The following is a 27190-nucleotide window of genomic DNA, read 5'->3' on the forward strand; positions in this document are numbered from 1 at the left end:
AACGGCGGGAGCCGGAGAAAGCGGCTCCAGCGACCCTGCCACGCCCCCCCACCGCACCCCCCACCCCCACCCGGCGGCAGCCAATCGGCAGGGCCCGCGGGCAGAAAACGGTCCAGCTCTGCCTCGCTCTGCGCGGTCCTCGCTTTCAGCCACCCGCGCTCAGGCCATACGCGGGACCCCTTTGTACTCTTATTCTCTCTGCCTCCGCGGGCGGGCTGGGCCTGCATCCAGAGTGCCGAAGCGGGGCCTGGGAGGGAATGATTAGGCTATAGGAGCGGAGGAAGCGTCGCCAAATTACCATTTTCCCCTGACTGCCCAGGCCTTCCCCCTTAGGACTTAAGGCGCCCCCATGTCTCCCCAGTCTAGAGTCTGAGTTCAAACGAGGTGTACAGGCAGCGGCAGCAGGCAGGCGCCGAGTCATAGAAATGGATGAGATGGTCACATTGCAAACCTGGCCTACTAATGCCCCAGTGGTGTGGGTACCGCAGCCCCCTAGCAAGGCTGTGACAACCACATCAGAGGAGCTAGGGAGCTGACACTGAAGGAGAGGAGGCAATCCCAGGGTCAGCCTGAGGAGGCAGGAGGCAAAGAGAGCTGGTGTTGGTGTCAGGGAGCCAAGGCAGACCTTGGACAGTGCCCAAGGTGGCACAGCCGTTGATGCATCTGCCACCTTAACCAGGGCCATTTCCTCCACCAGGCTGGTTACTCATGAAACAGTCTCCACCCTAAAAGCACTACAGCCACTCTTTTGGCCTGAGGTAGCTAGAGGTGAGAGGTAACCGTGTGCCCCTACTTTCTGGACACCCACCAGAAGGGATGTAGGCCCAGGAGGTAGTCAGAGAGCAAAGATGACCCTGGAGCAGAGATGGGGCTACTTGAAGGCCCCAGGAGGAAGGAGAAAAGAAATGGGAAAAGAGTGTTATGTCATGTTAAATATTTATTGTTTTCTGCAGACTGACCTTGGTGTAACTCTCAAGCCAGGAGGGGACTGGTTAGTGTTCAAGTTGCTGAGATCTTAGGTCAAAAAGCTACAGAAAAGAACTCACTTTGAGGGAAAAGAAAAAAAAATAATCAACCATTATGAGGCAGTCTCTCCCCTTGCCACACCAATTCGAAGAGTCGAGGCTTCACACCTCATAACATGGTGACAAGAGCTCAGTGAAACAGAAGGTTTTACTGGGAGAAGAAAAAAGCCCTGGGGGTGGGGCAGTGGAGGGAAAGAGAGGAATGACAAAACTGGAAAAATAATAAAGGTCATTTTGGAAGCCCAGGAGGAAGTGGTCCTGGGAAACCTGAAGACATGGGAGATTCTGAAAGCCAAAGGGATTCAGCTTATCCTGATGAGGCAGGGTCCTGGGAATGAAGGAAGGGTGAGGCATGTCAAGGACCTGGGAGGCAAGGGAAGAACTGGAAGGGGGCCCCCAGGTGAAGAAAGGTATGGGATGGGGCACAGAAGTCCATGGAGAGGGCTGGCGGCTCCCAGGGTCCGGCGCATCAGAAGTTGGGCTTGTGCTTCTTGAGCTCCACCATGAGGTGGTGGATGTTGATGAGCTCGGCCCGGGCAGGCAGGGCTCGGAGCTGCGGCTGAGACAACACCCGGTGGAAGCGATGATAGAGCTGGATCAGCTGGGTCAGCGCTCCCTGCTCAGAGAAAGTCACAGAGGGATGAGAGTTGGCGTGGTGCTAGGGATGATGATTAGGAGTCAGGTTAGGGCTCATCCAGAACTTTGGGCACAGCTAGTAGTTGAAGATCAAGGGTCATTTGTATGATTCCGAGCCCAGAGAAAAGAGGGGGGAAAATCAGTGATGGGGTGGGGTGGGAGTGGGGACTGGGAACTGCAGGTCACCTGGATGATACTGGTTCCATTTTTGAAGTTGGTGAAACTCCGCATTACATCCTGACTCAGAGACTCCACTGAGGATTTCCAGGAACTACCAAAGCCACGGATTAGCTGAGTAACCCGGGCTGAGAGTAGGAGGAAAGAGATCATGGCTAAGTGATATTTGATCCCTCTACGTCTTCCCCAAGGCATAGCCACCCTCACCATGCAAGCCCTCTTTCCTAGTGTTCTCCCAACCCACTCTTTCCTGCTCGACACCCTCCCCATGTAATCTGTATCCTTGAATTTTTCTTTTCCATTCATCTTTCCACTGACCCCATCACAACCACCCCATTCCCAGACCTTCTTCCCCACGAAGTCGTTCAGCTTGTCCACGCTCAATCAAAGCCTCAGCTTCCTTCACAAATGCCACCAGACCCCCAAAGGGGGGAGACAGCAATTCTTCAATGAATTCCTGTAGAAACATACACACATACAGAGTTGAGTTTACTGGTGTTGGCAGATTTTCCCCAATTCTGGCATCATGCCCAACTTGGTCCTTAGAAAACTCCCATAACAGAACAGCTAAACTCTGCAAAGGTCATATACTTTAAGACACTGCCAGACTCACAAGAAGTAGGGGAAATCTCCAAGGATTACCCTCCTCAAAAAGAAAATTTTTTTTTAATTACATTTGAAAAAAATTGAGCTGGGAGCAGAGGGCTGGAACCAGAGAAGTGGATAACTGGGAGAGGCAGGGCTACCAGAAGGCAAGTGGCCATGGCAACTCTGCTATTGGGAAGCTGAGCCTGATGCTAGCCTTGAGTGGGGATGCTGAGCCTGGTCTCTCACAAGAGCCTCAAAGAGGTGCCAATGTAGACCCATGTGGACAGCATCTTTCAGCTATTGCAAAAGGAGAGGTAAATCTTCTCTGAAATCTCCTCGATCCCAATTTAGGCCCCTATGACTGCTTAAGACCAAGAAAAGAACTCAAAGATCACCAGTCACAGAAGAAAGCAAGCTACCACGAGAGTCAGCACAGACAATAAGCAATGGACTTAGACCTCCAAAGACTGCCAATGTTAGAACTGTCAGATACAGAGCAGCTGTACGTTCTGTAAAAACTGTTCAAAGAAGTTAAAGGTACAGACACAAACATGACCAATTAACAAGATTAGGAATGGAAAGACTTGAAACAAAATGGAATTTTAAAGAAATGATTTAAAAATTTTTAAAAAGTCAACTGGCTAAATCGCAGATTAGAAATACCTGGAAGCATGATAGAGCAAATTGGAATTTATAATTAAAGAACTGACTCAGAATGCAGCACAGACAGATAAGGAGATGGAAATTTTTGAGACACTGATAAGTACAGAAATCTAATGGTCTAGGCAGTGATCATTGATGCTACTGGCAAAAAGAGAGCCAAGAAGACATTATGTGCCCCTGATAGACGTACACACCACTACCTCTCAAATAGCCTTGTAAGAAAAATCTAATTGGAACCTGATCAAATCTTTCCATCGAATTACACATTTATGGGAAAAAAGGAACAGTTTAGGCATGCCACGGAAGGCAGTCAGCAAAATCCAGACTGTACATCATTCTACATGACAAATGACTCCATTTCTTCCACAAATAAATTGCAGAGCGGGGCAGGGGGGTAAGATGGAAGGGAAATCTATAGATTAAAAAGAGACTCGTGAAAAAAAAGAAAAAAGAGAGACATGTATGGACGCATATGGATCCTGACTTGAACCACTGTCTATGAGATAACTGGGGATACCTGAATACTGGCTATTTTGAGAGTGTTTTTTTTCTTTTTTTGGCTGCACCACACGGCTGATCTCAGTTCCTCGACCAGGGACTGACCCTGGGCCACTGTAGTGAAAGCACCAAATCCTAACTACTAGACCACCAGGGAACTCCCTGAAAGTGATAATTTTTTTTAAGTGTGATAAAGTATTGTGGTTTTTAAAACACATCCTGATACAGATGAAGTGATAGGGATGTATGGGATTTGATTCAGGGACTTCCCTGGTAGTACAGTGGTTAAGAATCTGCCTGCCAATGCAGGGGACATGGGTTCGATCCCTGGTCTGGGAAGATTCCACATGCTGTGAAGCAACTAAGCGCGTGTGCCACAACTACTGAGCCTGAGCGCCACAACTACTGAAGCCCGTGCACCTAGAGCCCATGCTCAGCAACAAGAAGCCATCACAATAAGAAGCCCACACACCACAATGAAGAGTAGCCCCGCTCACCACAATTAGAAAAAGCCCACGCGCAGCAACAAAGACCCAATGCAGACAAAAAAAACAAACAAACTTTTTAAATTCAAAATCACTGTGGGTAGGGGGGACAGGTGGGAGAAGGATGAACAGTGAGTGTTGATACAGATGAAACAAAACTGTCTGTGAGTTGTTATTGGTTGAAGATCTGTGATGGCCCCTGGGAGTTCACCATGCTATCCTCTATATAGCATGTACATTTGAAATTTCCCAAAACACAGAGTTAAAATGAAAAAGCAAACAAACAAGTAAAAAACAATGGAAGGGAGGAATTAAAATAGGGAAAGAAAAAAGAAAAAACAGAAAAACAAAAAACCCAACCCAAATAGTAAGATCTGGTAAGGTGAAAATGAAACTTTTATTCCATTTAAAAATAAACTACTTCCACTTAAAAATCTTTTGTGGAATCTAATATGGTACAAATGAACCTGTCTACAAAACAGAAATAGAGCAGAAGCAAGAAGAACTACAATCCTGCAGCAGGTGGAACAAAGACCACATTCACAGAAAGACAAACAAGATGAAAAGGCACAGGGCTATGTACCAGATGAAGGAACAAGATAAAACCCCAGAAAAACAACTAAATGAAGTGGAGATAGGCAACCTTCCAGAAAAATAATTCAGAATAATGATAGTGAAGATGATCCAGGACCTCGGAAAAGAATGGAGGCAAAGATCGAGAAGATGCAAGAAATGTTTAACAAAGACATAGAAAAATAAAAGAACAAACAGAGATGAACAATACAATAACTGAAACGAAAAATACACTAGAAGGAATCAATACCAGAATAACTGATGGAGAAGGGATAAGTGACCTGGAAGACAGAATGGTGGAATTCACTGCTGTGGAACAGAATAAAGAAAAAAGAATGAAAAGAAATGAAGAAAGCCTAAGAGACCTCAGGGACAAAATTAAACGCAACAACATTCACATTATAGGGGTCCCAGAAGGAGAAGAGAGACAGAAAGGACCAGGGAAAATATTTGAAGAGATTATAGTCGAAAACTTCCCTAACATGGGAAAGGAAATAGCCACCCAAGTCCAGGAAGTGCAGAGAGTCCCATACAAGATAAACCCAAGGAGAAACATGCCAACACACATAGTAATCAAATAGGCAAAAATTAAAGACAAAGAAAAATTATTGAAAGCAGCAAGGGAAAAATGACAAATATCATATAATGGAACTCCCATAAGGTTAACAGCTGATTTCTCAGCAGAAACTCTACAAGCCAGAACGGAGTGGCATGACATACTTAAAGTGATGAAAGGGAAGAACCTACAACCAAGATTACTCCACCCAGCAAGGATCTCATTCAGATTCGATGGAGAAATCAAAAGCTTTACAGACAAGCAAAAGCTAAGAGAATTCAGCACCACCAAACCAGCTCTAAAACAAATGCTAAAGGAACTTCTCTAAGTGGGAAACACAAAAAAAGAAAAGGACCTACAAAAACAAACCCAAAACAATTAAGAAAATGGTAATAGGAACATACATATTGATAATTACCTTAAACATAAATGGATTAAATGCTCCAACCAAAAGATATAGGCTTGCTGAATGGATACAAAAACAAGACCCATATATACGCTGTCTACAAGAGACCCACTTCAGACCTAGGGACACATACAGACAGAGAGTGAGGGGATGGAAAAAGATATTCCATGCCAATGGAAATCAAAAGAAAGCTGGAGTAGCAACACTCATATCAGATAAAATAGACTGTAAAGATTGTTACAAGAGACAAGGAAGGACACTACATAATGATCAAGGGATCAATCCAAGAAGAAGATATAACAATTATAAATATATATGCACCCAACATAGGAGCACCTCAATACATAAGGCAACTAACTGCTAACAGCTATAAAAAAGGAAATCGACAATAACACAACAATAGTGGGGGACTTTAACACCTCACTTACACCAATGGACAGATCATCCAAACAGAAAATTAATAAGGAAACACAAGCTTTAAATGACACAACAGACCAGATAGATTTAATTGATATTTATAGGACATTCCATCCAAAAACAGCAGATTACACTTTCTTTTCAAGTGCGCACAGAACATTCTCCAGGATAGATCATAGCTTGGGTCACAAATCAAGCCTCAGTAAATTTAAGAAAACTGAAATCACATCAAGCATCTTTTCTGACCACAACGCTATGAGATTAGAAATCAATTACAGGGGGAAAAAACGTAAAAAGCACAAACACATGGAGGCTAAACAATACGTTACTAAATAACCAAGAGATCATTGAAGAAATCAAAGAGGAAATCAAAAAATACCTAGAGACAAATGACAATGAAAACACGATGATCCAAAACCTATGGGATGCAGCAAAAGCAGTTCTAAGAGGGAAGTTTATAGCAATACAATCCTACCTCAAGAAACAACAAACATCTCAAATAAACAATCTAACCTTACACCTAAAGGAACTAGAGAAAGAATAACAAACAAAACCCAAAGATAGTAGAAGGAAAGAAATCATAAAGATCAGAGCAGAAACAAATGAAATAGAAACAAAGAAAATAATAGCAAAGATCAATAAAACTAAAAGCTGGTTCTTTGAGAAGATAAACAAAATTGATAAACCATTAGCCAGACTCATCAAGAAAATGAGGGAGAAGACTCAAACCAATAAAATTAGAAATGAAAAAGGAGAAGTTACAACAGACACCACAGAAATACAAAGCATCCTAAGAGACTACTACAATCAACTCTATGCCAGTAAAATGGACAACCTGGAAGAAATGGACAAATTCTTAGAAAGGTATAAGCTTCCACAACTGAACCAGGAAGAAATAGAAAATATGAACAGACCAATCACAAGTAATGACATTGAAACCGTGATTAAAAATCTTCCAACAAACAAAAGTCCAGGACCAGGTGGCTTCACAGGTGAATTCTATCAAACATTTAGAGAAGAGTTGACACCCATCCTTCTCAAACTCTTCCAAAAAATTGCACAGGAAGGAACACTCCCAAATTCATTCTATAAGGCCACCATTACCCTAATACCAAAACCAGACAAAGATCTACAAAAAAAGAAAATTACAGGCCAATATCACTCATGAATATAGATGCAAAAACCCGCAACAGAATACTAGCAAATAGAATCCAACAACACATTAAAAGGATCATACACCATGATCAAGTGGGATTTGTCCCAGGGATGCACGGATTCTTCAATATATGCAAATCAATCAATGTGATACACCATATTAACAAACTGAAGAAGAAAAACCACAAGATCATCTCAATAGATGCAGAAAAAGCTTTTGACAAAATTCAACACCAATTTATGATAAAAACTCTCTAGAAAGTGGGCATAGAGGGAACCTACCTCAACATAATAAAGGCCATATATGACAAACCCACAGCAAACATCATTCTCAATGGTGAAAAACTGAAAGCATTTCCTCTAAGATCAGGAACAAGACAAGGATGTCCACTCTCACCACTATTATTCAACATAGTTTTGGAAGCCCTAGCCATGGTAATCAGAGAAGAAAAAGAAATAAAAGGAATACAAACTGGAAAAGAAGTAAAACTGTCACTGTTTGCAGATGACATCATACTATACATAGAGAATCCTAAATATGCCACCAGAAAACTACTAGAGCTAATCAATGAATTTGGTAAAGTTGCAGGATGCAAAATTAATGCACAGAAATTTTTTGCATTCCTATACACTAATGATGAAAAATCTGAAAGAGAAATTAAGGAAACACTCCCATTTACCATTGTAACAAAAAGGATAAAATACCTAGGAATAAACCTACCTAGGGAGACAAAAGACCTGTATGCAGAAAACTATAAGACACTGATGAAAGAAATTAAAGACAATACAAACAGATGGAGAGATATACCATGTTCTTGGATTGGAAGAATCAGTATTGTGAAAATGTCTATACTACCCAAAGCAGTCTACAGATTCAATGCAATCAAGATCAAATTACCAAGGGCATTTTTTACAGAACTAGAACAAAAAATCTTAAAATTTGTTTGGAGACAAAAAAGACCCCAAATAGCCAAAGCAGTCTTCAGGGAAAAAAACAGAGCTGGAGGAATCAGACTGCCTGACTTCAGACTATACTACAAAGCTACAGTAATCAAGACAATATGGTACTGGCACAAAAACAGAAATATAGATCAATAACAGGACTGAAAGCCAGAGATAAACCCATGTACCTATGGTCAACTAATCTATGACAAAGGAGGCAAGGATATACAGTGGAGAAACGACAGCCGCTTCAATAAGTGGTGTTGGGAAAACTGGACAGCTACATGTAAAAGAATGAAATTAGAACACTCCCTAACACCATACACAAAAATAAACTCAAAATGGATTAAAGACCTAAATGTAAGTCCAGACACTATAAAACTCTTAGAGGAAAACATAGGCAGAACACTCTATGACATAAATCACAGCAAGATCCTTTTTGACCCACCTCCTGGAGAAATGGAAATAAAAACAAAAATAAACAAATGGGACCTAATGAAACTTAAAAGCTTTTGCACAGCAAAGGAAACCATAAACAAGACAAAAAGACAACCCTCAGAATGGGAGAGAATATTTGCAAGTGAAGCAACTGACAAAGGATTAATCTGCAAAATTTACAAGCAGCTCATGCAGCTCAATATCAAAAAAAACAAACAACCCAATCCAAAAATGGGCAGGAGACCTAAATAGACATTTCTCCAAAGAAGATACACAGATTGCCAACAAACACATGAAAGAATGCTCAACATCATTAATCATTAGAGTAATGAAAATCAAAATCAAAACAATGAGGTATCATCTCACACCAGTCAGAATGGCCATCATCAAAAAATCTACAAACAGTAAACGCTGGAGAGGATGTGGAGCAAAGGGAACCCTCTTGCACTGTTGGTGGGAAAGTAAATTGATACAACCACTATGGAGAACAGTATGGAGGTTCCTTAAAAAACTAAAAATTGAACTACCATATGACCCAGCAATCCCACTACTGGGCATATACCCTGAGCAAACCATAATTCAAAAAGAATCGTACCACAATGTTCACTGCAGCTTTGTTTACAATAGCCAGGACATGGAAGCAACCTAAGTGACCATCGACAGATGAATGGATAAAGAAGCTGTGGCACATATATACAATGGAATATTACTCAGCCATAAAAAGAAACGAAATTGAGTTATTTGTAGTGAGGTGGATGGACCTAGAGTCTGTTATACAGAGTGAAGTACGTCAGAAAGAGAAAAACAAATACCGTATGCTAACACATATATATGGAATCTAAAAAAAAAAAAAAAAAGGTCACGAAGAACCTAGGGGCAGGACGGGAATAAAGACACAGACCTACAAGAGAATGGACTTGAGGACACAGGGATGGGGAAGGGTAAGCTGGGACAAAGTGAGAGAGTGGCATGGACATATATACACTACCAAATGTAAAACCGATAGCTAGTGGGAAGCAGCCGCATAGCACAGGGAGATCAGCTCGGTGCTTTGTGACCACCTAGAGGGGTGGGTTAGGGAGGATGGGAGGGAGGGAGATGCAAGAGGGAAGAGATATGGGGATATATGTATATGTATAGCTGATTCACTTTGTTATAAAGCAGAAACTAACACACCATTGTAAAGCAATTATACTCCATTAAAGATGTTAAAAAAAAAACTGCAGTGAAAAACTGATAAACTTACGAATTTCAAAACCTCTCTCTCAACTACTGATAAGTAGACAAAAAAAAATCAGTAAAAATATAGGTGATGTGAACCTCAGAATTAAAGAGCTTGATTTCCACACCTGACAATCAAAGAATACACAATCTTCTCAAACATACATGGGGGACTTTCCTGGTGGTCCAGTGGCTAAGACTCTGTGCTCCCAATGCACGGGGCCTGGGTTTGACCCCTGGTCAGGGAACTAGATCCCACATGCCGCAACTAAGAACCGGTGCAGCCAAATAAACAAATTTTTAAAAATTTAAAAATTTAAAAAAAACATCGGACATTTACAAAAGTTGGTCGTGTCCTAGGCCAAAGCAAATATAAACAAATTTCAAAAAATTTTCAAATTTCAAATATTCAGTACCAAAAGGCCACATTCTCCACCCACAATGCAATTAAGTTAGACATTAATAACAAAAAGATAAAAAAGTACTTTTGGAAATTTTAAAACACTCCTCTAAAAAATCTCATGGATTGAAGAAGAAATGACTGAAATATAAAAATTCTTAGAACTGAATAATAAAAATGCTACATACTCAAACCTACAGAACTCAATAAAAGGAGTACTTAGAGGGAATTTCATAGTATATTTTTTTTAAATGGCAGTGCCACAATTTTTTTTTTTAATTAATTAATTTATTTATTTTTGGCTGCGTTGGGTCTTCATTGCTGTGCGCGGGCTTTCTCTAGTTGCGGCAAGCGGGGGCTGCTCTTCGTTGCGGTGCGCAGGCTTCTAATTGCGGTGGCTTCTCTTGTTGCGGGGCACAGGCTCTAGGGCACACGCAGGCTTCAGAAGTTGTGGCGCGGGGGCTTAGTTGCTCCGCGGCATGTGGGATCTTCCCGGACCAGGGCTCGAACCCATGTCCCCTGCGTTGGCAGGTGGACTCTTAACCATTGTGCCACCAGGAAAGCCCAGGAATTTCATAGTTTTAAATCTTCCTGGATGTGTGTGCTGGCAAGTTCTAAGATACTTCCAAGGAAGAGATCATTTCAATCTCAAACTCTTTCAGAATAAAAAGAATGAAGAAATACTTCCTTCCCACCTTCTTCTTCAAATCCAGTATGACTTTGGTACCAAAACCACACAAGTACAAGTACAAGAAAAGAACATCACAGGCCAATCTCACTTCTGCACAGAGAAGCAAAAATCCCATATGAATTAGACCAAATCCAGAATGGTTTAACATTCTAAAATCTACAAATGTAATATACCACACAGTAGATTTTTTTTTAAATTGAAGTATAGTTGATTTACAACATTGTGATACTTTCAGGTGTATAGCAAAGTGATTCAGATATAGATATATATACAGATAGATATATACATTCTTTTTCAGATTCTTGTCCATTATAGGTTATTACAAGATATTGAATATAGTTCCCTGTGCTATACAGTAGGTCCTTGCTGTTTATTTTATATATAGTTGTGTGTGTCTTAATCCCAAAGTCCTAATTTATCCCACCCATGACATAATAGATTTTTAAAAACTTAAATATATGATTACCTCAATGTATGCAGAAAAAGCACACATTCTTGATTAAAAATTCAATACCCATTCATGATTTTTTAAAAATTAATAACTTTTGGCATACTAGGGATCGAAAGGAATTTTCTTCACCTGATAAAGGATATCTATAAAAAACCTACAACAACAGTACTCTTAATGCGGAAATGATGAAAGCACTCCTTTTAAAATTAGGAAGAGATAAGCATTCTCACTATCACCACTTCTATTCAACCATTCAGCTTTGTACTGGAGGTACTAGCCAATGCAGTAAGAGAATAAAGACATAGAGAAATTAAATACATAGGGATCAGAAAAGAAAAAATAAAACTGTCACAATTCAGAGATGATGAACGCCTACAAAGAAACACACACACACACCTCCAAAAACATTATTAGAAATAATTTAGGGGACTTCCCTGCTGGCAAAGTGGTTAAGAATCCGCCTGCCAACGTAGGGAACACGGGTTTGATCCCTCGTCCAGTAAGATCCCACATGCCACAGAGTAACTAAGCCCATGCATGAGCCACAACTATGGAGCCCGAGTGCCACAACTACTGAAGCCCACGCAACTAGAGACCGTGCTCCACAACAAGAGAAGCCAACGCAGTGAGAAGCCCACGCGCCGCAATGAAGAGTAGCCCCTGATCGCCGCAACCAGAGAAAGACCGTGAAAGCCTCCACGCAGCGATGTAGACCCAGCACAGCCAAATATAAATAAATAAGTTAAAAAAAATAAAAATAAAGTTAAAATGATACTTAAAAAAAAAGAAAGAATTTAGGAAGGTGGCTGGCTATATAATCCATGTACAAAAATCAACAGCATTTCTACACACCACTTCAAACAAGTAAATTTCTTTTTTAAAACACAATATTTAAGGAACAACAGTTTATTTAAAGGACAAATCCTAAAAGAATAAAGTCCAAACAGAGAGAAAAAAAAATGTAGTTATTATTTCTAGTAATTCCTAGTATTATTCTTAGTAATTATCCCTAAATAAATGTAGATTTACTTCTAGTAGGAAAAACTATGATAAAAACTCTTAGCGCAAGAGTGATTAAAAGGAATTTTCTTAACCTGATAAAGGGCATCTACAAAAAAACCTACATCTACATTACTCGTAATGAGAAAATGATAAAAGCATTGCTTTTAAACTCAGGAACAGGATATTATTCAACTATTAAACTGTCATAGGGTCCTGGCCAGAAGAGTAAAAGATCAAAGACATAAGAAATTAAAGGTAAAGAATTGGAAAGGATTTATGTATTCCTAGTAGGACTAAAGCTACATATTACACCTACCTAGGAGCAATTCTAACAAAAGGTTTGCAGTATCTTTGTGCTGAAGACTATAAAAGGTTATCAAAAGACAATAAAGAATACATTTAAAAATGTAGAGAGGGGCCATGTTCGTGGATGGGAAGTTTCAATATCAAAAAGTATCAATTCTTCTAAACTGATCAATGCAACTACATTCAAAATCATTAATAAGCTTTTCTGAAAACTTATTAGCTGATCATAAAATTTACATGAAAAATCAAAAGGCCAATAATACTCAAGATAATGATGAAAAAGAAGGTAGGAGAGGGAAGTCCCTGGCAGTCCAGTGGTTAGGACTCCGCACTTCCATTGCAGGGGCATGGGTTCAATCCCTGGTTGCGGAACTAAGATCCCACAGCTGCATGGTGCCACCAAAAACAAAACAAAACAAACAAAAAAGAAGGTAGGAGAATTTGTCCTAAAAGCATGATAATTAAAACTGTTTTGCAGGTAGACAAATTGATCAATGGAATAGACTAGAGGCAAGAGGCACATGTTTGTGGAGTTTTGCTGTGTGACACAGACAGGACTACAGATCAAATGGGGAAAGAAAGGGACTTCCTATAAATGGTTCTAGGCCAATCATTTTTCCAAATAGAAAATAATTAGTATCCTACCTCACATCATACACAAAAATCAATTCTAGGTAAATTTAGGGCTTAAAAGTAAAAAGCAAAATTCTACAATATTAAGAAAATGCAGTATAATATTTTTCTGGCTTTGGGGTAATTAGGGATTCCTTAATCAAGACACAAAAATAAGGATTATTAAATTCATCAAGTTACAATTAGAAATTTCTGTTCATCATAAGACAACATAGAAAAAGTAAAAAGGGGAATTCCCTGGCAGTCCAGAGGTTAGGACTCTGCACTTTCACTGCAGAGGGCCTGGGTTTGATCCCTGGTCAGGGAACTAAGATCCCACAAGGCTCGCAGAGCGGGCAAAAAAATTTCTTTAAATAAAATTAAATCAAAAAAAAAAAAGTTAAAAGATAAAACACCTCCTGAAAGGTATCTGCAACCTATACAATCAACAAAAGATTAGTAGGTAAAAGTATTAAGAACTCTTATAAATCAGTAAGAAAAACACAAACAGCCCAAGTTTTAAAAGGTCAAATGCTGACAGACATTTTACAGAAAAGAAAAATTTCTATGGTTATTTAACATTTGAAATGATGCTCAATCTCATTAGTAATCAAGAAAATGCAAATCAAGCTCCCAGTGAGACACCTACCAGAAAGGCAAAGATAGTCTGATCTATCGTATGTTGGAGAAAATATGACTCATTGAAAATTCTTATACATTTCAGGTAAGGAATAAACTGGTCCCATCACTTAGGAAAACAATTTGGCATTTTCTCATAAAGTTGAATACTAGCATTCTCTTGATGCAGCAAGCCTACTCCTACCTCCAAGAGAGATTCTTTTTTTTTTTTTGCGGTATGTGGGGCTCTCACTGTTGTGGCCTCTCCCGTTGCGGAGCACAGGCTCCGGACGCGCAGGCTCAGCAGCCATGACTCACAGGCCCAGCCGCTCCGTGGCATGTGAGATCTTCCCGGACCGGGGCACAAACATGTGTCCCCTGCATCGGCAGGCGGACTCTCAACCACTGCACCACCAGGGAAGCCCCAAGAGAGATTCTTGATAAAACTTTTGATATATCTATGTGTGCTAAAAGACATAATTGTTCATAAAACAATGCTCACAGGAGCAAGAAACTGGAAATAATCCAAATGTCCTCTGTTATATTCACACAATGTAACATTATATTGCAGTGAAAAAGAATGAGCTACATGGGCTTCCCAGGTGGCGCAGTGGTTGAGAGTCCGCCTGCCGATGCAGGGGACACGGGTTCGTGCCCCAGTCCGGGAAGATCCCACATGCCGCGGAGCGGCTGGGCCCGTGAGCCATGGCTGCTGAGCCTGCGCGTCCGGAGCCTGTGCTCCACAACGGGACAGGCCACAACAGTGAGAGGCCCGCGTATCGCAAAAAAAAAAAAAAAAAAAAAAAAAGAATGAGCTACAGCCATATGTCATAACAGGACAATACTAGAAAAATTATGCATGAAATAATCCTGTGATTCTCGCTTTTATGGCACTCAAACCCAAAACCAAATAGTTAGTTTTTGCATACCTATAGCTCTATTTTTTTTTCACTTTTTTTTTTTTGGCCACACCATGCGGTATGCGGAATCTTAGTTCCCCAACCAGGGATCAAACCCATGCCCCCTGCAGTGGAAGCACAGAGTGCTAACCACTGGACCACCAGGGAAGTCCCTATGGCTGTATTTTTAAAAGCCAGGGCATGATAAAGACAACATTTAGGTCAAGAGGTGCCTCTATGTGAAACGCAGGGTGATGGGGTGGGGTTTATTGCCAAGGTGTGTGGTAGGTTCATGGATGTCTATATCATTAAAAAAATACAAAAGAAGGGCTTCCCTGGTGGCGCAGTGGTCGAGAGTCCGCCTGCCGATGCAAGGGACACGGGTTCGTGCCCCGGTCTAGGAAGATCCCACATGCTGTGGAGCGGCTAGGCCTGTGAGCCATAGCCGCTGAGCCTGCCAGTCCAGAGCCTGTGCTCCGCAACGGGAGGGGCCACAACAGTGAGAGGCCCGCGTAGCTAACGGCCCCTTCTGTCTCTCTGTCTCTCTCTCTCTCTCTCAACTAAACAGCACATGGGACTATTCCTTTCCTCTTCCCCATACCCCTACCTGTGTCCGAGCATTGAGCAGCTGTTGGAAACTTTCAACCTCTTTGCTGTCATCCGCAGCCCGCTCCTAAGGGAAGACAGAGGGAAATCTCAAGTTTGGGGAGAAGCTGCCCTTCACGTCGGAATATCCCCTTCTCCCCACATTTACTGTACATAGCCAGACGCTGTGCCAGTCTGCAAGAATAAAACACCAAACAAAGCCAGCATAATCTTTGCCCTCATGGAGGTAACAGAGCAGTGGGGGGAACCCAAATTCTCCAGGGAGGGAGACAAGGAGAAAGGGCTTCAGGTACCATCAGCACCCCCAGCATCATGTCGTAGTTGTTGATCAGAAACACAAGCTGCTCCTTCCTTGAGGAGAACTCGGCTGCCACTCGGAGGACAAAATTCTCCACCTCCACCTGAAAAAATGAGAGGAGGAGGTGACAGGAGCAGGCAAGGGCCCCCACCTCACACTCCAGCCCCCTGCAGCAGCGCTGTGGCTCGGAAACCTCTCCCAGCCGCCCCTCACCTGTAGCTGGCCTAGCAGCTGCATCGTCCGTTCATTGGGGATCGTCTGATTGATGCTGACAAGAGCCGAGGAGAACTCTGCATAGCGGCGTGTGATCTGGGAGAAAGAAGGTAGGAAGAAAAATCAAGCCAACCCCCTGGCCCAACCCATGAAACCCCCAACTCCCTTGAAGCTGGCCAACCGGTCTCTGGGTGACTCCCACCTCCAATCCCTCCCCCAACAGTGCCCAACCCACCCTGAGTCTGACCACACTCCCAGACCGCCCCTCATGCAGCGTGGCTAGCTGTCCAGCCAGGCCCATGGACACAACCGTGAACCTGGGTGACCCCTGCAGCGAGGCTTCGAGCCCTGCCTTTGAACGGCCCGTTACCCCTGCCCGCCCTCACGTAGTGAGGCCGAGTGTCCAGCCCCCCGAGGCGCTGAGGGTCAGTGCTGCGGACACTCTGGACGTTCATCTCCAGGATCAGTTCAAACCGTGGCCACAGCAAGGTAAGCACTTGTTCCCAGTACCTGTGGGCTTGATCAGAATCAGAGATCTGGCAAGGAACGTCAGGGGTGGGGGCCAGGGGGAGGGTGTGTGTGCGGGAACCCTGATCGACAGGTGATAGCTGGTGGAGGCTGGAGTGGGTGTGAAAGGTGAGTCTGGAAGCAGCAGTACTGCCTCTAGACAGACAAATGGGAACAGGGTCAATGGTTCAGGTCAGGAGGAGCCCACGGGTCAGAGCAGGCTGGTGCAAGACCAAAGATTTCAAGGCCAGTGGGACATCAAGGACCAGAACTCAGCAACCTGTCCAGGGCAGGAACATCCCTCTTGGCTGCAATGTTGCGGAATCGGAGGACAATATGGATACAGAGAAAAACAGCAATGGCATCGTAGCAGTCAGTGAGGTAAGACTCCAGGTGCTTCTGTGATTTAGGAACAGGCAGGGGATTGGAAGAGAGCATCTGTTACTTTGCTTTTCCCAGTGGCCATGGACAGATGCTTGTGCTCCCCTAGGGACGTGGCACTGGGGAGGGGATCTAAATGGGAAATGCTCCCTCCTTCCCTGCCCACTGGCCACTCGGGTGGTCCTGCAGCCTTGCTCCCCAGATCTAAGATCACAAGCCCATCATAGCAGAATTCAGGGCTGAGCACCAAGGTTTAGGGGCCCCTGAGTTTTCAGGTGCTGTCACCTGTGTGTCCCCAGGAGCCTCTGGGACCCCAAGCTTTGATGGTTTCATGGGGAATCACACAGCGAGGACGAGGCTCATGCATTTTAGAATGAAGGGATCCTGGTTTCAGTAACCCCAGGGCTGTGACCTCACTGTGGTGCTGACAAGAACTGGGGACAGTTTTAAGAGCCCGGGAGCGAGGGAGCCTACCAGGGTCATGCTGAGCGTGCGGCCCATGACTGCGTGGAAGAGGTCGTGTGCAGCCGAGCCAGACACAACAAAGAATTCACAGATGAAAAGGTATTCACGGCAGGAGTTGTCGAGGAGGGCGTAGTGCTGGCTGCGGAAGAGGGCCTCGAAAGGATACTAGGATGGAAGGGGTAGGAAAAGAGACAGACGGGATGGACCCCAGTACCAGCAGTCCATGGACACAGCTGGGAAATCAGCAAACCTGGGTAATGGGAGCTCAGGAGACCCTCCCCATCTACCCCTAGTCCAGGCTGCGAAAGAGCATCCTGAACGGGTACTGAAGAGGTAGGGGGAGGGGGGGCACGAGAAGACGCCGCCTCCACCTGCTGTTGCTGCTCCCATATCCTCCTTCACACCTGCCTCATGACATATCACCCACCTCTCCCCTCTGTACACCCTAAGTCAATGGTCCCAACCCTCTTATCACAGAACACTGGGGTGACTGGAGAAGGGGACTCCCACGGGCCTGCAGTGGGGGAAGTTTTGCCCTGAGGTCTGTACTCGGAGTTCTCCCGCCCCCACCCCCACCCCGTCGGCTAAGGCTTGCTCCTCCTCCTACCCTCTGTTCTCCCCGCTGGGCGGTGTGGGGCACAAGGATGGGGGCTTCCAGTTCAGTGGGGGAGATGACAGAGCCCCGGGTCCCCAGGGTGAAGATGGTGTTCCTGCTGCGGAGGGATGGCTTTGAGAAGAATCGTGGCGAGTCAGAGTCAAGGAAAACAGTCACATCACAACTGTGATGGAAGGTCAAAGACTCAGGACCTCCAGGGGCCCCCAGCAGCCAGACACAGCCCCAGGGTCCCTCTTTCCCAGTTCTGGGGCCCCACTTCACCTCACATCGGTGAATGAGCCCTAAGGAGCCTCTACACCCCCTAACATCATATGCAAAACTCTGTGTCAAGATGATTTGTGCATTTTTCTGGGGAGGGAGGCCACAGCCTTGATCACATTCTCAAAGGTTTTGGTCCCACAGAAAAAGGTAAGCAGCAGTGCCTTGGAGGCTGGAGCCCGAAGCCCCCTCACTCTCCAGACCCAGCATGAGGGCCCCTCAGCTCCAGGATATCTTTCTTGGCTGTATCTTCTACACCCATTAGATCATCCTTCTCAGCGACCTCCTCATACTAGAGAAAAGAGCAGAGAGAACTGGGAACCATCGCTTCCCAAAGTGCAACAAAAAAATGTCTTTTTATCCTGTCCCCCATTGCCCCGTAGCTGCCCCTCCGCGCAGCCCAGGGGCCCAGGACTGCCTCTCCCTCCGTGGCCTCACCTGCACCTTCATGAGCCGCCCCAGGTAAGAGCGGTAGTAGGACAGGTAGATCTTGCTCAGTGTCTCCACGTACTCGTCCCTGATCTCCTTTGCGGTGGCCCGTTCGTTGCCCAGCAGGAACTGATAGAAAAACCTGGAGATGCCAGGGACCAGTCAGTCTCCCTGACGGCCCAAGATGCCCAGCATCATGCTGGGCTGCTCAAGGGCTCCGAGGCCACCCCCAGCCCTTCGTTTGGGCGACAACCTGTACTTCAGCAGGGCTGTCTGGGGGATCTGATAGTTGGTCATTGGTTTTCTGAAGGAATAGATCTTCTGAAGGATGAACTCTCGGATCTTCGTCACTGCCTAGACATGGGGGACCAAACACAGGGCATGAAGCTGCAACCTCACTGTTTGGGAATTACTGAGGGAAGGAACAAATGTTGGATATGGAAGGAGGAAGAGTAGAGAATACTTCTTTGATATTTCTTAAGACTTTCAGGGGAACCCAGAGATGTGCTCTGCTAGGTAAAGGCAAGGTGAAGTTCTTGGGCACAAGCTACAATGAGCTTTGCCAGGGCAATTCAGGGTGGACTTCTCAGGGAGGCTGGTTTGAGTAGTCTCTAGGGTATCCACCCCCCTCCCCACCTTGATCCGGAGCCTGTCGAGCACGCCTCGGACGTCTGCACAGGCCGCTGTGCCCCTAGCCTCCTGCTCTCGGACTGCAGCTGCCTTGGCATCCAGCTCCTGCAGCTGCTCCAGGAACCGGGGCTCTGTGACTGGTGCCTCCAGAATTGCCCTGGGGAGCAAGGAGGGGTGGGATGGGGGAGGAGGGAGACCCAGACACCCCTAGACTCTAAACCATACCCCTGGCATCCAGCCTCTGTCTCCTCTCCCTTCTTACACTGCATCATACAGTCAGGACACACATACAAAGTTTTCTGTTCCTAGACACACACACCTCCACCACCCACATAAGCCTTGGACCCCCTTCTCTACGCCCAACCCTGGATGATTCCTAATCTTTGATGCCTAAAGCCTGCATCAAGGTTAGGAAGCGCTGTCAACCCACTCATCAGTTTCTGGAAGTGACGTGATGGAGACCCATGTGGTAAGTAGGGTAGGTCGCTCCAGCCCATCTACTTGGTACAGACATTATGCCCCTTCAAACTGATGACTCACGTGACCAGAGAAGAGGGCACCACCAGACCATCGACAAGCTCCCCGAGTTTCCCCCGGACAGCCTGGCGGTTTCGAAGCCGAATGTTCATGGCTCCTGACTGTTCCTGCAGTGTCCGGATCTCAGAGCTGATGGAGCTGAGATCACTCTGAAAAGCTCCCAGCATCTGCTCCATGCGCTGGGGGAAGGTGGAAGTGTTACTGAATGGCCATAGGGTTGGTAGGGGACGAGGGGGCCACCCAAGTTTCTTGGTAAAATCTCCAGTATCTATCAGTCCGAGGGTAGTGGATGATAAGGGAAGAGGTACCTGAAAGATCACTGGCAAATAACATCAGTCATAGCGGCAACAACAAAAACGGCTGCTGAGGTCACCCTGAAAGTGACTCTAGCTGTCCCCGCCTGAGGCTGATGACGTAAAGAAAGGTCCCAGAGACCATGATCTGGGCTCAGGATTATGAGGGTTACTAACCTCAAGGACAGCATCACAGGCTGTGATCTGGTTGTGCAGAGATGCTATGTTTTCACTCTCCTGGATATCTGACTCACAAAAAGTCAAGGGGCCTCACTGTGGAGATGGAGATCCTCAGACCCGCAGGACCCCTCCAATTTCTCCCTGAGGTGACATAAACCTCAGAGAGAAGATGGCAGCCCCAGCTGGGCTGTCAGCACCATGCCCCCCAAAATGCCCATTTTAATAACACCACCCTTTTTCTCTGCTGGAGGATACAATCCCGAATGGATTTCTGCTCAATCTGCTGTAGCTCCAGCTCAACCTGCTTTGAATAGTGACGGAGATCCACACCCTGGGAGGACAGAAACGTGACAGGTCAGGAGGGAGTCAGTGAAGCGATGCTGGAACAGAGTCAATGAAGGACTAGAGAGTAAGACACCAAGGTGGTATTAGAAGAGCAAGAGATTGTTTTCTTCTTCTTTTCTCTGAGGGGAGGGTAAGTGGAGGGACAGATTAGTATAGTGGAAAACCTCACCGTTTTAAGAGCTTCCTTTACTAACTCATCCTCCAGATTCGCCTGAATGTGAACTGCAAATAGAAGTTCATCATAAGGGTCCATCCAGCTCCTCCACAGCTCCATCCCCACATTGAACATCCACACACCAACCCCTGCCCTAGTACTTCCAGCCCCCATGCCTCTCAGGTTATAGGAACTGCATCCCCCCACCCCCGTGCCATCACTTACCATCCACTTCATCCAGGATGAATTCATCAGAGGTGATGTCCAACTCTCCGAGCTGCAATGGCTCCTGAAGACCCGGACCACCCTCCTGGAGAGGGACAGGTTAATGGGAAAGCAAGGGGGAGAACAAAATACAATGGGATAATCACCAACCCTTCAAGTGGGGGAGAAGGACTTTCACTGGGGAGCCATAGGTAAATACTGAGTCCAAAAATTCCAAAAGCCTCATATTGTCTCAGTCTTACTGATTGGGGCTGATGGGTAGGGAATATGACCAGCAGACAGGCAACCCAGAAAGGGCGGAGGTGACCAAATGAGGAAAATTAGGAGATGCAGAGGACAGAGCAGAACCTGCAGTTGAATTTAAGATCTCTAGACTCCTGCTATCTTAGGTGTTCTATCACCATCCCACTCGGGAGCCCCAGCCTTTCTAGAAATGCCAACTAACCTATAGTGTTTACCTACATGCCAGGTGCCATCTTATTTGTATTCATTTGCCTAATCCTAACCGACAATCTATACAGTAGGTCTTATTTTCTTCACCTTATAGGTATGGAAAGTGATGGCACAGAGGGACTAGTTAACTTGCCCAAAGACACACAGTGTAAGTGGCAGAAATGGAATTCGAACCCAAGCAATCTAACTCCAGAGGCCATGTTCCTAGCCGTTACTCTACACTGCTTCTCTATTCTGCCCAAACATCTGGAGGTTAACTGAAATTGTGGCCCCAGAACCTGAGTCTCGGCCATTCTGGTCCCCGCTCAGGTTCAGGTCCGATTCCAGGAAGGTGTATGGAGAGCCAAACCGGGTAGCATCACCGGTAGCAGCCGAGCTCCCAACCTTGTGCCTAAACCCAGCCCAGGCCTTTCTGACGTGAGGAGATCGGACGAGACTCTGGAGGAGAAACAGCCCTGCGTTCTCACCAGCGGGCCCTCCTCCTCCTCCATATCTGAGGCTCCGGCCCGCAACACCAGCTCCCGGGCGGCTGCAGCCATGGTCGCAGCGGCGGCCATTCCGCGCAGCCTCACTTCCGGCAGCTGTCAGGCGAGTCTGTTCCCCGGAGTGGAACTACAAGTCCTGGAGTGTCTTGCACTGCGCGAAATCGCTCCCAGATATTTGAGTTAAATTGTTTGCCTCCAGCCTTTCCCTTTCAGCTCTAACCGCTTCACCCAAGTGCAAATGGGAATCGGAAGTCTTAAGCACGATCTCAATCCGGAACCCTCGTTGCTCTCACACCCAAGAACTTTACGAACACGTAAAGAAAAACCGCACCGGAAGTCTTGGCTCCCAACTCAGACTCTTGCAGAGTTTCCGGAAACTCCTCATCAAGATCGCTCCGCCCCTTCCGACGGGTTGTGATATAGTGCTGGTACGTCACTTCCGCTCTCTCTTCCACTGGAGGCCTACACGCCGCCGCTGGGGCCGCCGCCATGGTAAGACTGGAATCGGTACGGGGATCTGGCGACATCGGAACCGGGGCAAGGAAGGTCTGCTGTCAGGGGGCCGAAAATGTCCTACTCTGGGGGCCTGCAACTTTCTGTGTGGAGCCTTGGATCGCACCCCTGGAAAAGGACGACTAAAGACATCAGTTCTGGGGAGTGGGGCCGGAGGAAGTCATTCCGCGAGCGCTGGAAAGGCTTGGGCGTGAGTGGGGCCCTCCGGCCTCCGCCACTCAGAGTGTACTTTGGGAACGGGCAGGAGACGTGCTTCCTCCCGGAGGTTGCGTTTTTCCAAGCCTGAACACTTGATGCTCCTGCTGTCTGCAGGACTGGGGAGTTTGTTGTGTCGTGAAAACCTGACGGGGGCTTCTTGCTCTCTGTGTGACAAGCTTAACGCTCGTGTTTGAGGTTACAGTTAATAGTAGGTCACGGTGTCTAATTTCTCCCCGAATCTCTGTCAGTCTCTAGTAATCCCCGAGAAGTTCCAGCACATTTTGCGAGTACTCAACACCAACATCGATGGGCGGCGGAAAATTGCCTTTGCCATCACTGCAATTAAGGTAAAGTAGGGTAAGGACTACTTGGGTTGTAAGTGAAACTTGGGTTGTTAACAATTGAGCTTTCGTTAAGGCAAGGTGGAGGAAGTCCCAACCAGATCACCACATCTGCTGGGTAAAAAAAGAATAGTTAAGAGTGCAACTAGTTCCCTTAACCCCTTAATAATACTTGCTCGAAAAGGTAAGTGATAAAAGCCAAAGAACAGTCTCAGGTCAAGCCAATGTATTTCACCTAGGGGATGGAGAATGGGTTTGGTTGTCTACCTGAATTCACTAAAAACTTCCTGGACCATCAGCCATCAATCAGCTTGTAAGGTCCGTGCTAGATTTGGTTTCTGCCGCTCTCCCCCAGTGCATCATAACAGCAACTCTTCCTGGGAAATGTGTATATCCTAGGAATTGGATGATTGTACATTTTGAAGGGTGAGTAGAAATGCTGAAAGATTCTAAGTTGGGAGATGGGAGGTGTCACTATGTCATGACAGGACACCATTATAAGTATTTTATAGATAGGTGGTTAATTTAAAACAGTATATCATAAGCTTTTCTTTATAAGATCCATCGCATTTACTTTTTCATTCTGTAATTCAAGGAGCACAGCTTTCATACTTAAATGGTACATATAAAGACTGCTTCCTTCTGTTCTGTGAAACTAGTAAGGCAGTGTGGAATACAGTACAGGCTTACCTCATTTTATCGTGCTTAGCAATAATGTGTTTTTTGTGGCAGCCCTGTCTCAAGGAAGTCAGTTTTCAATAGCATTTGCTCACTTGGTGTCTCTGTCACATTTTGGTAATTCTTGCAAGATTTCAAACGTTTTCATTACTGTGTTTGTTAATGGTGATCTGTGATCAGCGGCCTTTGGTGTTACTATTGCAAAAATATTTAGACTTGATGAAGACTCAGGTGATGGTTACCACTTTATAGTAATAAAGTATCTTTTAATTAAGGTATGTATGGGGTTTTTTGAGACATAAAGCTATTGGCTCCCTTAATAGATTACATAACTTTTACATGTGCTGGGAAACCAAAATATATTGTGTAGCTCCCTTTATTGCAATATTCATTGTTTGGCATGGTCTGGAACTTAGCCCACTGTATCTGTGAGGTTGCCTGTTCCCTTTTTAAAGGCTGTAGGTGAGATAGTGAAAATAAAAGATGAGCATGGTTAGTAGGATACTTTTGTTAAACCCTTCCTCTGCCTCTTTGAAATTAGTTTGTTATTTGTTAGCTTAAGTATGTGTCAACCTTTGTAGTCAGCTTAAAACAGTTTAACCAAAGCAGTTTCCGATACTTAATGAGTATTTTGATAAATCTTTTTATTAACTTGATGCCCTACTTATCACTGGGAAAGATTAGATATAGACAGGTAGTAGGGCCGTTGCTAATTGTGTGGAAAGTCAGCCTTTGCTGGCTCTTCCTCTGGTGAGACAACTGAAGCTTGCAGGTGGTCTTTGGGGGGGGGGCAGTTTTTAGCTATTACATATAGTGCTATTACAAATGTTCTAGTACATGTACATATACATTTTTAAAGAACATCCGTTTACATTTCTGGTAGGTATATAGGACATGTATATGTTTAGCTTTAGTAAATATTGCTAAACAGTTTTCCAAAGTGGTCGTATCAATTTACACTTTCTACCAGAAGTGTATGGGAGCCCTGTTGCTCCACCACCTTTGCAGGTGGTCTTTTGTTAATGATCTGGAATGTAGGGCAGGGTAATACTTAGAAATTGGAAGAAAGTTGCCGGGGGGGAGGTTGAGTATAAGGAGGGGTTCCTCAAAAAAATGTAGTTAGAGGAGCAAGGTTAATTGGCCAGGGAAAGGTGAAGTATTGAAGTTGGCACAAGCAGAAGAGGGTATTTGCTGAGAGGTAATACACACCTGCAAGGTTATTCTGTGCCATGATCCCTTTGTTGTTTTGTTTCCATTTGTCCACTTTGGCTATGAATATTCCTTAAGGCTGGTTGTTCTGCTCTTTCTCTAAATCAGGATGATAACTGTTGTCTGCAGATTGTTTGGAAACATGGAGGGGGTTGGAATTGGTCACAATGACTGGGTTTCAGAGACTAGTATGAAGTTAGTATCAACTCTTCTGTTATATGGTCCAGGCCCTTGAGCTACAAAGATGAGAAAGTGATAATTTCCTGTAGTGTACTCTTCTGGATGGAGAGAATAAGGATGGTCTGCTTGGGGCAGAGTAAAGGGGATCTGTGGGTCTAACTTAGGAGGTTGGCAAGCCAGTATCTAAATAGGGCTTTCAAAAATCTTAGCTTGACAGCAACTTTTTTAAAAACTTGTTAATGGAAAGTTTTAAACACTTAAAAGTAGAAGGAGGGGCTTCCCTGGTGGCGCAGTGGTTGAGAGTCCGCCTGCCGATGCAGGGGACACAGGTTCGTGCCCCAGTCCGGGAAGATCCCACATGCTGTGGAGTGGCTGGGCCCGTGAGCCATGGCCGCTGAGCCTGCGCGTCCGGAGCCTGTGCTCCGCAACGGGAGAGGCCACAATAGTGAGAAGCCCGCGTACCGCAAAAAAAAAAAAATAGAAGGAAGAGAAAGTTTGAGAGAGACTTAAGATCCTAGTCTCTTCCAAATCAATCTGGTAATTTGACTTCCTGCTCACTTTCTTACAGAAAGGAAATGCCATCTATTTCAGTTTCCTGGGGCCCTTGTAACACAGACTTGTTGGCTTCAAACAACAGAAACTTAATCTCTCAGTTCTGGATGCCAAACATCCTTGGTTTCTTTGTGTTACAGCTGCATCACTCTAGTGTCTCGCCTCTTATCACATGCCTTCTTCCCTCTGTGTCTGTGTCCTCTCCTTTGATAAAAACACCAGTCATTGGATTTAATCCAGTATGACCTCATTTTAACAAACTATATTTCAAAATAAAGTAACGTTTTGAGGTTCTGGATGGACATATATTTGGTGGGACACTGTTCAACCCAGCGCACAGTCCTTCACTATCCAAGTCAATTTGGCTTGTGAATTCAGGTGGCAAGGAGTACCAGTGGTGGTGGTGATATGATGCCACTGATTTAAGTGTTTGTTTATTTTGATCGTGCAGTGACCTGCCCGAAGGATCATGACCCGTCGCCCTTAGACATCGTGAGCAACTGACATTCCTACCCCTTAATCAACCCTATTAATTCAAAATACCCTAATCTTGCTGCCTTGGTGCTACATCAGCTCTGAGGGGTATCAGCTTCATTCTCCACGATGCAGAAATGAGGAGGTGCCTTTCTTGGATGCTGCTATATTGTCTGAACAGCAGCATTTACACTATGTCCGTATGCTGGGCAAGTGGGGAAAAAAGATTCTGCTTTCAAGGGGTATATGCCCCAAGTTCTCTGGTCCAGCCCTGCCTCTGAACAAAACTTTTTCTCTTTTAATGATTAGGCTTTGTATCTGGAAAAGTATAAGGCATTAGGTTATTTTAGGACCTACCTTTCTGTGCTTTTTGAATCATGGGTCTATAAAGGAAACCCAAAAAATCAGACTCATCCGACTCTGAAACCTTTCCTCAGGGTGTGGGGCGAAGATATGCTCATGTGGTGTTGAGGAAAGCAGACATCGACCTCACCAAGAGGGCAGGAGAGCTCACTGAGGATGAGGTGAGGACAAGGAAGGGGGGCTGGGGAGGGGGCGGGGAGACCATCTGGACCTGACCCTTGTCCTGCCTGCCAGGTGGAACGTGTGATCACCATTATGCAGAATCCACGCCAATACAAGATCCCAGACTGGTTCTTAAACAGACAGAAGGACGTGAAGGATGGAAAATACAGCCAGGTGTGTATTAAGATGGGGGAGATTGGAGAAAAGCAGGGTGTCCAGTTAGAATTGGTCATAGGCCAGGGGGTAGAACAAGCATACCTCACCATCTCCTCTGTATCCAGGTCCTGGCCAACGGTCTGGACAACAAGCTCCGTGAAGACCTGGAGCGACTGAAGAAGATTAGGGCCCACCGAGGGCTCCGCCACTTCTGGGGGTGAGTGGGGCGGGGGTTCATCTCTGCCTGTCCCTAGACTCCCAGGGAATTCTCATGCTCTTTTTCCAGACGTTTGTATGGTGTAAGACCTGTAACCCTTCTCTTTTCTCACCTGCAGACTTCGTGTACGAGGCCAGCACACCAAGACCACAGGCCGCCGTGGCCGCACCGTGGGTGTGTCCAAGAAGAAATAAATTTGTGGGCGTTGTCTGTTAATAAATAGTTTATACAGTTATGGCTTCCTTCTTTATGGTTCTTTGCATTTTTCTGGAGACACTAATAGGGAACATGTTCTCACACTGGGGCCTGTTGG

The 27190-nt window shown here is 45.1% G+C and overlaps 2 protein-coding genes across 6 annotated transcripts; one reads left to right on the forward strand and one right to left on the reverse strand.

The window, feature by feature from the left end:
• Positions 1–919: 919 nt before the first annotated feature.
• Positions 920–22187, reverse strand: VPS52 (VPS52 subunit of GARP complex). Of its 3 annotated transcripts, XM_027126949.1 has the most exons (20): positions 21817–22187; positions 20897–20981; positions 20687–20739; positions 20428–20503; positions 20170–20237; positions 19703–19878; positions 19169–19319; positions 18786–18886; positions 18542–18674; positions 18338–18395; positions 17837–17970; positions 17239–17394; positions 16664–16782; positions 16263–16386; positions 15877–15972; positions 15659–15766; positions 15367–15432; positions 2184–2295; positions 1848–1966; positions 920–1641 (listed from the first exon to the last, which is right to left on the reverse strand). In XM_027126949.1, exons 1-20 carry the CDS (start codon positions 21904–21906, stop codon positions 1495–1497), a joined length of 2172 nt encoding a protein of 723 aa, XP_026982750.1. In that variant the 5' UTR covers positions 21907–22187; the 3' UTR covers positions 920–1494. The 3 variants fall into 3 exon arrangements, with proteins under 3 accessions (XP_026982750.1, XP_026982752.1, XP_026982751.1); XM_027126950.1 differs by lacking the exon at positions 20687–20739 and having other exon boundaries at positions 925–1641; positions 21817–22117; XM_027126951.1 differs by lacking the exons at positions 20897–20981; positions 21817–22187 and having other exon boundaries at positions 923–1641; positions 20170–20241; positions 20687–20728.
• A 43-nt stretch (positions 22188–22230) lies between these two features.
• On the forward strand, positions 22231–27112 carry RPS18 (ribosomal protein S18). Of its 3 annotated transcripts, none has more exons than XM_027126960.1 (6): positions 22231–22326; positions 22794–22892; positions 26417–26503; positions 26577–26678; positions 26786–26877; positions 26996–27112. In XM_027126960.1, the coding sequence occupies exons 1-6, from the start codon at positions 22324–22326 to the stop codon at positions 27069–27071; spliced, it is 459 nt and encodes a 152-aa protein (XP_026982761.1). In that variant the 5' UTR covers positions 22231–22323; the 3' UTR covers positions 27072–27112. The 3 variants fall into 3 exon arrangements, with proteins under 3 accessions (XP_026982761.1, XP_026982759.1, XP_026982760.1); XM_027126958.1 differs by having other exon boundaries at positions 22309–22380; XM_027126959.1 differs by having other exon boundaries at positions 22309–22341.
• Positions 27113–27190: the final 78 nt, after the last annotated feature.

The sequence above is a fragment of the Aethalodelphis obliquidens genome, unplaced genomic scaffold (assembly GCF_003676395.1).
Source record: "Aethalodelphis obliquidens isolate GAN/ISIS:26980383/991018 unplaced genomic scaffold, ASM367639v1 scaffold31, whole genome shotgun sequence".
Lineage (NCBI taxonomy): Eukaryota > Metazoa > Chordata > Mammalia > Artiodactyla > Delphinidae > Aethalodelphis > Aethalodelphis obliquidens.

Bases quoted from the DNA above. Each gene is read 5' to 3' on its own strand.
- VPS52 (XM_027126949.1), bottom strand. From the start codon at position 21,906: ATGGCCGCCGCTGCGACCATGGCTGCAGCCGCCCGGGAGCTGGTGTTG. The intron at 20,982-21,816 runs GTGAGAACGCAG...GTCCCTCTCCAG, and splicing joins AGGAGGAGGAGGGCCCGCTG to GAGGGTGGTCCGGGTCTTCA. The intron at 20,238-20,427 runs GTATCCTCCAGC...TTTGTGAGTCAG, and splicing joins GCAGAAATCCATTCGGGATT to ATATCCAGGAGAGTGAAAAC.
- RPS18 (XM_027126958.1), top strand. From the start codon at position 22,324: ATGGTAAGACTGGAATCGGTACGGGGATCTGGCGACATCGGAACCGGG. The intron at 22,381-22,793 runs GTCTGCTGTCAG...AATCTCTGTCAG, and splicing joins TCGGAACCGGGGCAAGGAAG to TCTCTAGTAATCCCCGAGAA. The intron at 26,878-26,995 runs GTGAGTGGGGCG...TCTCACCTGCAG, and splicing joins GGGCTCCGCCACTTCTGGGG to ACTTCGTGTACGAGGCCAGC.